Source organism: Podarcis bocagei, assembly GCF_964188305.1.
Source record: "Podarcis bocagei genome assembly, chromosome: 14".
Taxonomy (NCBI): domain Eukaryota; kingdom Metazoa; phylum Chordata; class Lepidosauria; order Squamata; family Lacertidae; genus Podarcis; species Podarcis bocagei.
Genome location: NC_138139.1, coordinates 5508392 through 5524472, shown reverse-complemented (window position 1 = coordinate 5524472; position 16081 = coordinate 5508392). Strand labels below are relative to the sequence as shown.

The following is a 16081-nucleotide window of genomic DNA, read 5'->3' as shown; positions in this document are numbered from 1 at the left end:
GTGGGTGCTGGACCATAGGGCCTTGGACAGGACTTCCAGGGTTCCCAGGCACCTCTGCAACACATGTGACGTAATGTGATGTCATGATGTCACAGCGCACCGTGACATCATGACGTCACATTATGTCGCATGTGCCTCTGGGCACCCATAATCTGGGGCCCAAGTCGGCGACCCTGTTGGCAGCTGACCAGCTTTCAGCTGCCTGGTGCCCTCCATATTTTGGGGGCTACAACTCCCAGTCAGCCCTCAGCCTTTTTTAGCTGTGCTGGCTGAGACAGGTGGGAGTTGCAGTTCAAAACATTTGGAGGGCACCCGGTTGGGAAAGGAAAGGCTGGGGTGTGGTTTAAACATGCTTGGTTTTCATGGCTCCTGTGCCATGTGGACGTGTAAGCCTTTGCAACCTTCTGGGGAAAGGGCAAGTAAGAAATTCTATAAACAAATAAACCAGAGCTCAGCTGATTTGTATACACTGGAACTGTGCTCACTGTCAAAGCAAGCACAGCCTGTAATCTAATCTCAAAATCTGAGTTCCTCCCACCCTTTGCTGTGCTGTGAATGGTGGAAAATTCCTCTTTGGGGACTGGCCTGCCCCTTGTGTAGCAACCCTCCACCCTGTAAACTGAACTAGGAAAAGAACAAAGGTAGCGAATGTGATTTGCTTCTGTCTCACCTCTGGCATTTTCCTCAGCTGGACCTTGCAGTGCCTTTGCATTTCAGGAAGAGAAAAGTCAGGTTAAATGGCAGGGAGGGAGGGAATCTTGATTGCATCTCTCAGAGTAAGAAGTAAGAAGGGGCGGGTGAATAGGGTAACTCTGCATGCGCGCACACAATGCTCCACTGCAGTTTCCACCACTGTGCACCCAGGTTTCCCTCTGTGATTCAGTATCTCTGACTGAGCATGTAGAATCTTTTCACAGAGGTTCAGAGTCTGTAACTCACCTCCTCAAGAGGAGAATCAGGGGGCTTGATTTAGCCAACACTTTTATCCAGGTTAAATGGGCTTTTTGTTTACAGCTTTGGACTGAGGCTCAAAGCTCTCCCCACCCCTTTTCTGTTTTTAAAGGAGAAAGGAACCACCAGTACCTCCGTTAGGGAATGTAGGACTGGGAATTTTTCATGAATGAAAGTGGTGGCAGTTGTTTCAGACTGGAAAAGCAAGTGGGGTACTTGATCAAAAAGAGTGATGGGGAATGGTTTTGCACGTACTAGAAAATGAAACAAACAAACCCCCAAGTCTTAAGCATTCAAGAGAGAGGCCTGTAACATGAGTAACATAACTACCAGTTGGGAAAAGATCATTAAGAACCTGAAGCTGCAATCCGCCAAAGACTGGATGACATCGATTTACAGCGAAATTATACGCTGGGGGGAGGTGTTTGTTCGCCCCAGAACATTGGTATCACTTTAACTTACTGCGTTCCATCATACCTCTCCTCCCTTTCGACTGTTGCCCATAGGCTGGCCTTCACCAAAGCGAGGTTTAACGTTTTTCCCTCCAATGTCCTGAGACATAGATTCTCAAAGGGCCAAGCCTCCGCCATGTGTGAATGTGATAAGGAGACGCCGGAGTCGCTTCAGCACATTATGTTCACTTGCCCCTTATTCAATGGGCCACGGGCAAATTTGTTGGGATCAATCATACAGAAACTAGAGGGTACCCCACCAAAATTCCACCTTGCCCAAATCTTGCAGGATAAGGATACCCATACGACCCTGAAAGTGGCTAGGTTCCTGGTCGCTGTCCTTACCCAAAAGCGTTGCCAAGGAACACCACAAGCTAATTAAGGCGTAGTATGCCATTCCACCTCATAGTATTTTATTGTTATAGTAGTGTTTTAGCGGCTGTTTTTTCCCACGTGCACAAGCTGTTATTTATGTCTTGTTTTTATCTGTATGGGCCTACGGCTGTAATAAAATTATTACTATTAATTATTACTATAACCTGAAGCTGCCTTTTAGCAGCTGGCTGGGCTGTTTGCCCATCTACCCCACCTGGCAAGGGGCTTTCCATGCTTGTCTCAGGCAGAAGAGGGTCTTCTCCATCTCTGGGCAACCGAGCCTTTATTAACTGGAGATGCTGCCAGAGATGGAGCCTGGGACCTCCTGTATACAAAACAGGGGTCCTGTCTCTAAGCTCCTTTTATGAAACTCTGCAGCTGCCAGATTTTGTATTGCCATTGTCTTGTGCAGTTGAGGGGGAAAGCGTAAACTGAAATTACGACAGCTGTCAAAATATAAATCTCTTAATATATGATGCTGGAACTGTCATCTGAGTCCTTTGCTAGAGCTGCAGACCATGACTCAGCATGACACAGCAACATTTGCTTTGGTGCATAGAATTGCATTTTGCATCTGTTTTAGGGCAATCAGAGGCGCCCTTTTCTATAGGCCCACCTGAATCTAGGTTAGGGAAGGGCTGTAGCTTAGTGGTTTAGCACCTGTTCTGTAAGCAGATGGTCACAGGTTGAATCCCTGGCATTTCCAGGGTGGGTGTGGGTGGAGTGTTTGTCTGAAAGCAACCCACGCATCAGTGTAGACAATACTGAGTCTGATGGACTCCTGCTTTGACTCAGTAAGAGGCAGATTATTATATTCCTATTAAAAAATAGGGCTGGATCAATCCACGAACCTGACTTTATTATTTCTTTCTATGTGTGTCTTCCCTGTTATCCGATAAGCCTGAGAATATTATGCTGCTAGAAAAGAATATCCCCATCCCGCACATAAAACTGATTGATTTTGGTCTGGCTCATGAAATAGAAGATGGCGTGGAGTTTAAAAATATTTTTGGGACACCAGAATTTGTGGGTAAGTCTCAGCCATTTCACTGTTAGTGGTTGATTGTTTAACCAGTCACTCAAAGTTTATACTACAGTCTCTGGCATTCCTTATGGCTGCCACTTGTTTAGATTAGCGTGACTGAAAAGTATGTGTGCGTCATGGAAACTGGTCTGTGGGGGTCCCTGCACTGGAGGGGTCGAGATGCTGTGGCCCTCCACATGCTGGCGGACTACAGTTCCCATTCTCTCTGCTTATGGGCTCTGCTGGCTGAGGCTATCCAAAGTCCAGCAACACCTGGAAGGCCACACATTTTCCATTCCTAGGTTAAGCTTTGCCCCCTTCACATAGATCCACCTGCAAGTCTGAAAATGTTCTCAGATGTTATGAAATGCCAGCAAGCCCTCCCATGACCTCCTTCCAAAGGAGACCAGTCTTTGGTGTGAGTTATGCCCTGGGAATTTATTGTTGTTTGTGGAGGTGGGGCATGAGCAGTGGCGCTGAGAGTGCGGGTTGGGAAGGAGGAGGGGAATTGTGTCCTGGGGGCTCCAGAGGGTGTGTGTGTGTGTGTGTGTGTGTGTGTGTGTGTGTGTGCTTGCCTGCCTTCTAGGTTTGTGGTTCTATACTTGCCTTTAAAATCTTTGGTGCACCCTCTTGCTCATTCTTGCTGTTCCTTTCAGCACCAGAAATAGTGAACTACGAGCCTCTTGGGCTGGCTGCAGATATGTGGTAAGGATTTCCCTCTTTCCATTCCCTTCCAGTATAGCATCACTTCTTGTCTGATGGTTCAAGATCAGTGTAGTATAAAGGCAAGATACCATCTGCAAACATTATTATACTGTGTTGCATATGACTGCTTTGAACTCCAGTTATTATCGGGTCATTTCTAATTAGTTCAGCCAGTGGTTCCAAATAAAAAGGGTGAAAGTGGACAACCTTGTTTTGTTCTCTTATAGACTGGAAATTGATTAGAATCTCTACCACTAACTCAAATATGGGCTAAATTGCTATTATAACACTGATCAATAATGCCTATAAACCTTGGGTGCCAAATTCTTGAAATTTTAATAATTCTTTATGAAAATCCCAATTAACTTTATCAAAAGCTTTGGTTGCGTCAAGTGAAAGAGCCACTGCTGGGGTTTTATAAGTTGGTAAATATTCAAAAGCTTCTTAACTAGTTTGGCCAAGTTCTATGGAAAAACACCAGCAATGGCAACACTCTCTTATATTATTATTAAAAACAACCAAACATGGTATAAAATGTGTTTATGTGTCAAAGTTAGGTCCCACTGTGGCTTTCTTCTTCCCACTTTCCATATGCATATGCCAGTAGATTACACAATAGTGGGTGTTAATTTAAATATTTCCATCTTTTTTCTTTCGCTTTGTTTCAGGAGTATAGGAGTTATCACTTACATTCTGTAAGTACTGCACTGGATTATATCTCTGTTTTTGTATTGCTTTTATGCCCTGCTTTTGCTCCAGGGAGCTCAATGTGACATACATGATTCCCACCCCACCATTTTATCCGCACAAATTGGCCCCCAGCAAATTAAAGCAGAAGTCACTCCCAGTTCCTGGATTTGTTGCAGAGAACGCTAGGTAGAACTCGGTCAATTTTACCCTTGATAAAGAGCACTCCCTCCCTGGAATCACCCCTTCTCCTCCACCCCAAGATCATATCCAAGAGCAGGCCATTGGCAGGGATTCCATGGGGCAAGGGGAAGCCACACCCACCCACCCCTGTTGTTAGCCCAGCACCTCTCTAGTCCCCAGTTCAGAATCTGCTTGAGCCACAGCTGCCTGCTTGCTACCTCTGGGCATGCAGGTGCCTTTCTCCGAATTCCAGTTCCACCATGCAGTTGCCAAGGCTGCTTGCTAGGTGGCAGTGCAGTGTCTTCCTATGCTGAGCTCTGTGCCCCCCCCCACCCCAAAACCAGCACTAGGTTCTTGTGTGCTTTGAACACTTTGGTGCAAACTGTTGTTACCCTTGTCCTTGGGCTGGAAGTAGAATTTGTGCAAAGTCACTGTGGGGGAGTCTGCAAAAAGCAAACAAAGGGGGTCTGTGTCCACGGAATGCTCCTCAGTCTCAATGAAGTTGTGTGTCCCCGGTGTCTAGTCTTTTCCTGGGTTTCTTTTCCTATCATCTCCCAAATCCCCCTCCCCCAAAAAAACTTGCTCAAATAGAACTAGTGTTGGTTAGTGGTAAGAAAGTCCTTAGCTCAAATCTTGCCTCTGCCACAAAGCCTGAGACCTTAGGTGAACCACGTGTCTGTCTCTCTGCCTCCTTCCCCAACAGCTGCAATATGCAGATACCGAGACTGGCCTACCCTACAAAGCAAATTACATAATCAGAAAAAGTGATGCACAAAAGCAACTGCAGTAAAATAGCACATAAAGTAAAGAAGAAGAATTATGATAGCATCATCCACACCAGTTTATTATGGACAACTGACCAGAAATAAGACCAACAATATACCATCAAGTCTTCCAAAATCTCAAATGCAGGACAGTTTTTAAGTGTAACAACAGCTCAGTTCTATGCAAAATAGTGAATAACTTCAGGTATGCCCCTGGAAAAAATGCATTGCAATGCAGAAAGTAAAATAATTACACCGACCAGCACAAAAATCCTTCCAAATTATTGAGAATGTTTTCAAAGCTCTGTATTGATGCAGAGTGGGAATATGACTCAGTGGGGAAGGGTTAAGCATCCCCCTCCTCAGTAATGAGTTGGTCTCCCTGGTTCCAGATGAAGCCTCTGTCCACTCCTCCACAATGACCTCCTTTCCTATAACAGGGACGTGATTCCTACATTCTGGTCAGGAGATACTGCCGCAAACATGTTAGGATGTAGGAAGCAGCCTTATACTGAGCCAACCCACTGGTTTCTCTCAGTGTTGTCTACACTGACCGGCAGCAGCTCTCCAGGGTTTCAGGAAGGGGATGTTCCCATACCTACCTGGAGATGTTGTGGGGCCTGAACCTGAGACCTTCTGCATGCCAAACAGATGCTTCACCTCTAAGATAAGGTCCATCCCTATAAATAGCATTTAAGCTGCACAGCCTAAATATGGAAAGTGACTGTTACAGACCTGGAAGTGGGAGACTGTTTAGCCCTTGGGACAGGAGCAGCATTTCCCTGTCTCTTGATTTCACAACTCAGCATCCCTCTTCAAAGACAGACAAGAAAGTGCGATGACACATTTTATTTTAAAAAGAAGGTAAGCAAAGGACGTTGCTTACAGTGAAGGGCGTTTGAGAAAGAAGCCAGGCTCCTCTCCTAGGCTAAATAAAGACTGCTGATCACCCTCGGTATTATTGGCAGGCAGGCCTTCTTTCCTTGCAAACAAGGCCAGCTGCTGAACCTTCAGAAAAATAACTTCCTCCCTGCACCAGGGGCTTCCCGGATTGGATTTCACTGCATGTTTCTTACCTCTTGTCTTGAGCAAATTTTGGGTAGGAGGAGCCCAAGACATTTTGGTCCTGAAATAGGAAGTCCAAATGGCACTAACTTACATAGGGCACAATCCCCTGGTGATTTATTTCTGTGCAAACCCCATTATTTATTTAATATATTTATTTTTACATTTAAATCCCACCTTTCCACCAAGGAGCTCAAGGCTGCATACATGCTTCTCCTTCTTTCCACTTTTATCCTCACAACAACCTTGCAAGGTAGGTTAGGCCCAAAGTCACGCACTGAGCTTCATGGCTGAGTAGGGATTCGAACCCTGGTCTCCCAGGCCCGAGTTCGACACTCTAGCTAGTGCACCACACTGGCTCTCAGTAATAAATGGGAGCCCCACAAGTGAATGTTTTGCTCTTGAGGAGCTCCTATTTATTTCACAGGAGAAATTCCCTGGGTGTTGTGCCCTATAAGATCAGATCATTCTGTCTCCTATTTCGTAGCTCTTCATAAGACCCTAGATTTAATCCACAATTCAGTCTGCCTCTAAGAGCTTCATGGGCTCAGCCTGCCCTCTCCCTTCCTTCAGAAGCTGTCAATACAGTGGTACCTCGAGTTAAGAACTTAATTCGTTCTGGAGGTCCGTTCTTAACCTGAAACTGTTCTTAACCTGAAGCACCACTTTAGCTAATGGGGCCTCCTGCTGTCGCTGCACTGCTAGAGCCCAATTTCTGTTCTTATCCTGAAGCAAAGTTCTTAACCTGAAGCACTATTTCTGGGTTAGCGGGGTCTGTAACCTGAAGCGTATGTAACCTGAAGCGTATGTAACCCGAGGTACCACTGTACCATTCATCCCCCCCCCCCATGGTCCGTTTTAAAGCAGGCAGAAAAACTGCAGGCATAGCATTCTCTGCTATGGGGTCAGGAATGAGACCAATTTCCCCTGTTTTTCTCTGTAGGCTAATGACCCTTCTCTCTCCCTATGGTCCTCTAGGCTTAGCGGGGCTTCACCATTCCTCGGAGATACCAAACAGGAGACGCTGGCTAACATCACAGCTGTGAACTATGAATTTGATGAAGAGTTCTTCAGCCACACCAGTGACCTCGCCAAAGATTTCATTCGGAAGCTTCTGGTAAAAGATACCCGGTGAGCCCCAAATGACCCGCCAGGAGGAAGATGAGAGGAAGGCCAATCTCAGAGCTGACCCATACCTTGGCTTAGCGTGGATGGTGACCCCCTCGTGCCACCTTCAGTTCATTCCTCCTCTTCTACAGTGAATTCTCCTCCAACTACTGCTGTCTCACACTCTCTGCTCCCTAAGCCCACAGATTCCCTATGTAATCATAGAATCATAGAGTTGGAAGAGACCACAAGGGCCATCGAGTCCAACCCCCTGCCAAGCAGGAAACACCATCAGAGCACTCCTGACATATGCTTAAATCAATGTGTTGTTGTTGTTGTTGTTTAGTCGTTTAGTCGTGTCCGACTCTTCGTGACCCCATGGACCAGAGCACGCCAGGCACTTCTGTCTTCCACTGCCTCCCGCAGTTTGGTCAAACTCATCCTGGTAGCTTCGAGAACACCATCCAACCATCTCGTCCTCTGTCGTCCCCTTCTCCTTGTGCCCTCCATCTTTCCCAGCATCAGAGTCTTTTCCAGGGAGTCTTCTCTTCTCATGAGGTGGCCCCAAAGTATTGAAGCCTCAGCTTCAGGATCTGTCCTTCCAGTGCACACTCAGGGCTGATTTCCTTCAGAAGGGATAGGTTTGATCTTCTTGCAGTCCATGGGACTCTCAAGAGTCTCCTCCAGCACCATAATTCAAAAGCATCAATTCTTTGGCGATCAGCCTTCTTTATGGTCCAGCTCTCACGTCCATACATCACTACTGGGAAAACCATAGCTTTAACTATATGGACCTTTGTCAGCAACGTGATGTCTCTGCTTTTTAAGATGCTGCCTAGCATCTTACATTGCAATCAATGTAGCTCTCCTATTTGCATCTTCATTTTCTTCTCTTTTAATATATGTTTATTAATTTTTGAGAATACAACTGCAAAAAAAACCCCAAAAGCATAACTCTAACCCTCAAAGCAAAGGGTATCTGTGGGTTTAGGGAGGAGAAAGTGTGGGGCAGCAGTAGTTGGAGGGGAGTGCTGCGAAAGCTGTAAGGTGCATGGATGAGGGGAAATTAAGGGAGGCGGGAGGAATTAAGCTGAGGTACAGGCAGGCCCTCAAGCTTCCTGGTCCTGCCCACCATGGTTGGGTTGATTGGTTTATGCCTCACAGCATAAACCTATCCAGGCAGCTTACAGTAAATAGCAGGAGAAAATGTAAATATGAAGTTAACCATGAAACCACAAATGTCCTAAGTACAAAAAATGCGAACCAAAGCGGACTGAACCTGTCAGGGAACTGACATCGGAGCGAGAGGTGAAGGGGAGGCTCCCAGATGATGCTGGCGAAGGACCCAGCAGCAGGGGGAGAAACAGCTCAGGAGAGGGGGAAGCCAATCAGCGCAACACCAGGGATAAAGGGAGGCAGACGGGGGAAGTGGAGAGAGGGCTCAGGGACTCTTCACTGGACATCAGTGAGGAGAGCCCAGGGCCTCCGCTACCCACGCCTTCCCTGCGCAGAAGACTCCCGCGCAGTGAGAGGAGGAGGAGACTGGGTGTCAAACAACTTTTATGTTAGAAGAGGTTCAAGAAACGCCCACTGACGGATTCTGCCAGTGACTGAGGCAGCCACGGGAAGAAGGGGCTGTGCAGTCAGAAAGGTTTAACAAGTCAAATTAACCGAGGAAGGCACCAGTTTACGCACAAGTAACTCATACCCCTTACAGAACCCAAAAATTAAAAACCACAACTACTACATAGTTGTTTAGAAGGGCTGGGCGATCAGAAAGCTCTTTTGGAGCCCAGATGACCACAAGGATGGCGCCAGGCAAGGCTCCTTGGGAAGATTGTTCCATAAGCTGAGAGGAATGGTCACTACCAAAAAGGCTGCCTCCCTGCTGGTTGCATGGGCCACAGGGACACTCAGGACACGGCCTGCAGAAGAGAGCTAAGCTTTGGCAGGGTGCATATTGGAGAAGGCAGTTTTTCAGGTAACCTAGTCCTGTTGTTTTTAAATGTAATTTGAAGGTAAATTGTGCCTGGAAATGAACCTGGGAGCCAATGAAATATTGTCCCAGTTCATAATCTTGTGCCTCTGTTCCAGGCCAACTGTAGTTTCTGGACCATTATAAAGAGGCAGGGGATGGGGATGGGGACCTCTTTTGGCCCAGCAGGCTAAATCCTTAGCACCTCTGTGGGCCAAATTGTGGCAGATGGGTGGGGCAACCCACCTGTCAATTACCTGACATCATTATGGTATCAGATGATTGACAAGAGGGTTGTCATGCCCAATTGTCAAAGTTTCAAGTGCCCCAGCAAACAGCTGGTTGTTGGGTGCTTGAGAACCACAGCCCAAGGGCACTTCCTCCAGAGAGTGCCCCCCCCCCATCTTCTTCTCAGGTGGCCTCCCATCCTGGCAGTTCACGGGCACAGATCTGCTCTCTTTCCATGTGTCCTTCATCTTCAGCTCATCCTCTGACCTCTCTTGTGGTAGCTTTAGACCAAGGATGCTTTTAAAGAGGGAGACGGACAGGGCTGTCTCTGCAGCCAGTATGCGACACGCTTCAAGAACAGTTGTGACCAGCAGCTTTTCCCTGCAAGGGGGGCTTGCTTACTTAACAAATTTTCTCCCTTTGTAGGAAACGCCTCACCATCCAAGAAGCTCTCACTCACCCCTGGATCACGGTAAGCCTGGAAGTGGAGCATGTGGTGTCACAGGGGAAGGGGGTGTTTTTTAATTCGGACAGAGCTTTGTATGGAGTTCTGCATTTTGGCATTGAAATGTCACCTGTCATAATTCTCATTTGCTTTTGCATATCTGACTTTAAACATTATGGCAGCATGACAATGACCTTCTAGTTTGGTTTCTCACGGTTTTAACCTCACTGGAGGAGGGAGATTAATTTTTGCCAAAAGTTGTCAGAATCTTTGCAAAATAAAAATACATGTTGCCTTTTTTAATGCTTTCTTGTCTTAAGCAAGAGATAAAAAATATGCGATGCTGAGATGCGTGTTGACAAGCATACAATTTTCCGTCATGGAATGTGTTGTGTGATGGTGATACATCTGCCTACTGTTTGCATGGACAGACATAAACCACATTCCAACTGTGTTTGGCTGGGCTCTATCTGGTATGAATTTCCTCCATCCAGTCCACCTTCAAATCTATAGGAGGTTGTAAAAGACACTCCATTGGCTTTGTACAGCTTTTCAAGGGTGGCTATAGCCTAGAAGTACCCAGTGGACCACATGCCTCTCTGTGTCTTTCTTTGTGTTTGTGGTGTTCTGCTGTGTAGAAGATACAGTGGATGTCCTACATTTGCCCAGTGTCAATACTCACATCTGAATGTTGAAGACCCCAGACAAATTTTGTGAATAATTGAGAACACAGTGATATGTGATATTAATATGGGGCATCCATTAAGTTCATCTGGAATAGCCAATTATTTACAAGTGAAACTCAAAACATTTATTCAGTGCTGGACATCCATTGTAACATGGAATATATGCAGCTGGTCTTTGCATGCTGGAATCTGGAGTGCTGGACTCTTAAGATTTTTTTCACATCACAATGAATCAGGGGCTACCAACCTTTTTGAATCAGTGGGCACATTTTGAGAGAGTGCTGGGGCGCCAGTCACAAATAGCTGCTGTGGGGGGCATAGCACAAAATTAGAGAGACGGCCAGCCCCATCAACCTTACACTTACTGTGGGAAGTCAGCCATGTACTTCTGGCTCTGATTGTTGAGATCACACAATATTGATTTTATATATATAAATACACACAAACACACTGACACTCTTGCTTTCGAATGGCAACAGGGAGCATTCCTCAGTAACAGGAAAAATAGCCACACAACACTCACACTCATTTCACAGAAATCACTTAGAAAGGACCTGTTTGTTTTGTCCCATAACTTGCTTTCCAGGAGGGCTACAGACTTTGGTGACCCCAGTACACACACACACAGACAGACAGAGAGAATGCTCAATAGTGTATTTTCTGAAATATTTTCTATTTTTTACAAAAAATGACCACTTTTGAAACTGTAAATGCACAGATGCCAGCATGCAGTCAGTCATAGTGCTCACAGGGCTGTTTTTGTTCCACCAACCTTTTTTGTGAAAATAAAATAATGTCTGTGACATGCATGAAGGAATCCTGTTTTCACCCAGCACCATGGATATGTGTTGTGTGTTTGCCTTCCTTTTGCCTGCTGTGTTGTGGTTGATGCTGTGGTGTCTGTAGAAGCAGTTTGCATGATTCTGCGGATCAGTAATAACCATGCCCTACTACTTCTGTCTGAAGACTCACCAGCCCAAGGAAGAAACGAAGGTCCCAGAAAGCAAAAGGGCTGAGAACCAGCAACTGAAGACCAAACGCCTGAAGGAGTACACCATCAAGTGCCACTCCAGCATGCCACCCAACAACACCTACATCAACTTTGAGCGCTTTGCCTATGTGGTGGAAGACATCTCCAGGATGGAGCAGAACTTCAGTGCTCTGGCTGTGTCCCATGATGCTTTGCAGGAGGACATTGACGCCCTCGTTTCCATCTACAATGAGAAAGAAGCTTGGTACAAAGAAGAACATGAAAACGTGAGACATGAACTTTCCCAGCTGAAGTACGAGTATCGCAAGATTGAATCTCTGAAGAAGCACCTGCAGGAGGACATCAGACTTGTGGGCAGCAGCCTCACTGGGGTTGCCAGCAAGTACATGGACCGGCAGTCCCATTACGAGTCCTTGAGTAAGGAATTGTCCGAAGAACTCAAGTGGATTCAGGAATTTACAGGCAGCTCTCAGCTGGAAGATGGGAGTGACGCCTACATCACTGGAAATTTTGGCTCCGTCTTTAACAAAGATATAAATGACTCTCTTAGGGAGCTGCTAAATAGATCCTGCTGTGAAGAATTCCTAGCTGCCTTGAACCCAGGTGTTGCAAAATCAAGTCAGTAACTCTGTCTAAAATGGAGTTTCAGATTTATCTATTCATGCCACCTCAAGATTCCTGCACACTAATGGTGACGCCCCACTTGTTCACTTTATTTCTGAAAAACATAATTGACAGTCACTGTCGCAGTTGGCTTTTTGAACTCTGAAAATATATGTGCCATGACACAGGGCATATGAACTCTTGCCATTGTTTTACCCTTTTTAACAGGGAGGCTGTGAATTTTGCCAGTTAGAAATGAATTGAAATTCCTTTGAATAACACCCTGTTCTCTTTTTGGAGCATACTTTGCATTTAGAAGTGAAAGCCTTTGCTGTCATTGTACTTTGGAAGATGGAAGCAGCTTACTGTTACCATGCGATACCTCCTAAATACCTGATTGTAGATAGTTAAGCATCCTTAACAGCCTCTCTTGCTGTCCTGTGAAAGAGTCAGTAAGAATGCATTGATTTGAAACTCAGTATGACTGGTGCTTTTAATAGCAATGGATTCAGATGGAGAAGCTCTTTCTTGCCCACAGCACCCTCTGCAATCCTGACCGCAGTCTACTTCAAACAGCAGCAGGCATTTCAGTTGAAAAGCAGAATTGTGAACGTGTTACGGAGTGAATGGAGAGCTCTAAAATCAACTCTACTCTCAGCTATTGACTGGGGTGATGCGTAAGGCATTGTCAAGAGACTTGGCATTCTACCCCACCCCAAGCAAAGAACATGGTCCAGTGAAGGAACCAGATGACTGAAGACTCCTATTGTGGAACCTGAGACTTTGTTTTTGTTGTGGTTTTGACTCAGATTATTAGAAGGAGAAAGTGTGGGAGTGGGGAGTGAGATCTAATTGAATTATGCACATTTTTGTTCCTGCCTTTGAACTAATTTCACACTTATAGAGACAATAAATATTTATTTAATACAGTGTGGTTACTTGCAGCACCATCTGTCTGTATGCTACACAAAAGAACACAATAAGAGCTGGCTGGATGAGGCCAGTGGCCCGCCTGGTCCTTCTCAGAGCAGCTACCCAGAAGCCCGCAAGCAGGATTTGAGCACAAGCGTCATTCTCTCCTCCTGTGGTTTCCAGCAACTGGTATTCAGAAGCATTGCTGCCTCTGATTGTGGAGGCAAATCACAGCCTTTGTGGCTAGTTTTATCCTCCATTAATTGGCCTAATCCTCTTTTAAAGCCATCCAAATTTGGGGCCACCACTGCCTCAGTCCACAAATTCCATGCATAATGTTCTGCCCTTCTGTCATGTCACCTCTTGCTCACCTTTCCTTGATGGTCCCAAACCCTGCACCCTAGGATTGGTTGAGTGAATAGTGTTTGCCCATTGGCTATTAATTCGTTTCTAGTGATGGTCTCAGCAAGATGAGGCTGTCACTTGATGGAGGGGGTGTGCTAAGTACTGGTTTGCGTTCAAGCCAGGGAAGTCCAGTAAGTCCAGCTTTTTCCAAGGTTTGAAGGAAGTAGCTTCCAAACTGACATTTGGGTCGGCTTTGAATATGCTTGGAAGCTCTCACTCGTGTGAGATAAGGTAGGTACCCTGAGGCCTGTCTGAATTCTGCATAACCGGTTGTCCCATTGGAGCCAGCTAAGTCCTAAGATGTAAATTATTTGCTACCATTTTATTGCTGTTACACTTGGTTGTGCCAGTCTCATCACTGTCAAACTTCAGACAGAGAGGATGATAACGTCAAAGACTTGAGGTCCAGATGGAGAGCCTGTGGCCTGCCTGATGCTGTTGAGTTACAGCTCCCTGATACATGGCCGTGCTGCCTGGGACGGATGGGAATTGAAGTCCAGCAACATCTGGATGGCACCACAATTGCCCCTCCCTCGCCCTGTCCTTAAAGCGCACAACCCATATAATGTATATTTAATGGTCCAGGCTTTCTGAAGCACTGACCTTGTTCTCTCTTGTCTTTCCCAGCCAAAGGACAAATGCCAAGCCTTGGTGAGGCGGGAGTCGGTCATTAACCTGGAAAACTTCAAAAAGCAATATGCCCGGAGACGGTGGAAGGTACTGTACTTGGAGTGTGGTTGCTGATGCATGTGTTGTGCTCTCTACAAAGAAGAAAGACTTCTGTTTTGTTTTGTTTTAAAGCAGGGATGGGCAGCCTTTGGTCTTCCAAATGATATTGGAGCAGGTGGTTGTTTACTCCAGCAACTTCTGGAGAGCCACAGGTTCCCCATCACCATTTTAAAGAAACAACATTATTTTTTTAAAGTGACATATATTGTACCTTTCAGAGCTATCTGCAGAACTGGCTTCTCTCTCTCTAGAAGTTAGCTAGTAAGTGCAGGCCGGTCTTGTTAACATCAACACTATTGATTATTATTATTTTAAATTTATATGACTACCCATCGATAAAGTTATCCAAGCAGTTTGTAGTAAAACAATTTGCAGTTCAACATATAGCCACACTATAGAGTAATGTGTCATTAGGATAGATGCCTAGGCCACCCTTCCTGAACATGGTGGCCTCCAGATCTTGTTGGACTACAGCTCTCACCAGGCCTGTTCTTTGCTAGCTGAAGTTTTCAAACCATCTCCAAGGGTAGTCCCTAAGTAATCAAGATGGGTGGCTACATCAAACCAGGAATGGCCATAGCTGGCCTCTGGCCTCTCTGATCACCTTCCCCACAGAGGTAGGCAGCTCTCAGGAGCAGGGGGTGGGTGGCTTCCCAACCCTCTCTTATTGCTGAGGAGCACAGCTGCCTGTCCCAGTTCAGACTGTCTTCAAGGGTTAGCCCCATGTAGTCCCCGATAATCATTTCAGCTATACTGAGCACTTTGTCTGAGCACTGAGACCTGCCTCCTTCTGACCCAGGTGAGCTCACAGTGAACTGGGTCAACCAGAGACAATAGGGTCCAGCTGAATCTTTTCTGTATTGCTGCATTTTAGTGTATGACATTTTCCTGGTTTTGTTAGCTCACTAAATCCCCCATGCAGCTTTTTAAGGTCTCCCTGGTGCTGCTTCCAAACCTCACCTGTGTATTGGAGGCTGATGACAGGGCAGTTCTTGAAGATGCCCCTTGGTTGTGCCCATAAAATGCACTGGGGGTTGTGGGGACATCCCATAAGTGGCTCTGCAGGGTCATCTTCTGCCTTTCAAGGGTATAACCACAATATCCTTGTTGTTTCCCCAGCTTACTTACAGTATTGTTGCACTGTGCAACCATTTATCTCGCACCTTGGTGAGAAAAGTTCGCCTAATGCAAGATGAAAGCTTGGTAAGTACATGGGGGCAAAGGAAGTGGAAAGTTGACATGCCCAGTTGTTTGCGACAGAGGACGGGCAGCCAAGGCAATGCCTTCCAAATGTTGCTGGAGAGCCCTGTTCAATCAGGCAAAGGATCACCTAGCTCAGCATTTTGCTTCCTTCAGCAGCTGGCTGGCCAACCAACCAACCAACCCCTGAGACGCCTATGCAATGCAATAGCCCTTCTCCCGTTGCTGCTTCTTAGTATTTGTCATTCAGGGGCCTAATGTCCCTGTGCCTGGAGGCTGCATAGAGCCATCGCTCCCCCAATAATGACATTAGGAGGTGAGCGCCATCCGAAATAGAGCTGAGGAACAAGAGGTTGATATTGGCATGCTCTCTTGCGAATGCTGAGGAATACAGAAATGCTACCTCAGCACTGCTGCTGCACATCCTGAACATCATGGTTAGCTATGCAAGGCAAAGTTAAAGAGCTTTGAGCAGAGCTCTAGATTCTCCAGGTGGGGGGTACAGGGGCATAGCGTGGGGGGTGCCAGAGGGGCTGTGGCCCCGTGCATGGATTTTTGAGGGGGCATGAAACAGGCGCCCCCATGCAGGTGACT

The 16081-nt window shown here is 46.2% G+C and overlaps 1 protein-coding gene across 4 annotated transcripts in view; it reads left to right on the top strand.

The window, feature by feature from the left end:
• The window catches only part of DAPK2 (death associated protein kinase 2), a 62687-nt gene that overhangs the window by 41455 nt on the left and 5151 nt on the right, over nucleotides 1–16081 (top strand). For 3 of the 4 annotated variants that reach the window (XM_081170641.1, XM_081170642.1, XM_081170643.1), the window contains 6 exons: nucleotides 2679–2808; nucleotides 3459–3507; nucleotides 4176–4202; nucleotides 7185–7337; nucleotides 9943–9988; nucleotides 11614–13146. In XM_081170641.1, coding sequence (XP_081026767.1) covers nucleotides 2679–2808; nucleotides 3459–3507; nucleotides 4176–4202; nucleotides 7185–7337; nucleotides 9943–9988; nucleotides 11614–12264 — 1056 coding nt within the window. In that variant the 3' untranslated portion in view covers nucleotides 12265–13146. Of the gene's footprint in view, nucleotides 1–2678; nucleotides 2809–3458; nucleotides 3508–4175; nucleotides 4203–7184; nucleotides 7338–9942; nucleotides 9989–11613; nucleotides 13147–14185; nucleotides 14276–15406; nucleotides 15491–16081 lie in introns of those variants that run through there. The other variant, XM_081170644.1, reaches the window with a different exon arrangement.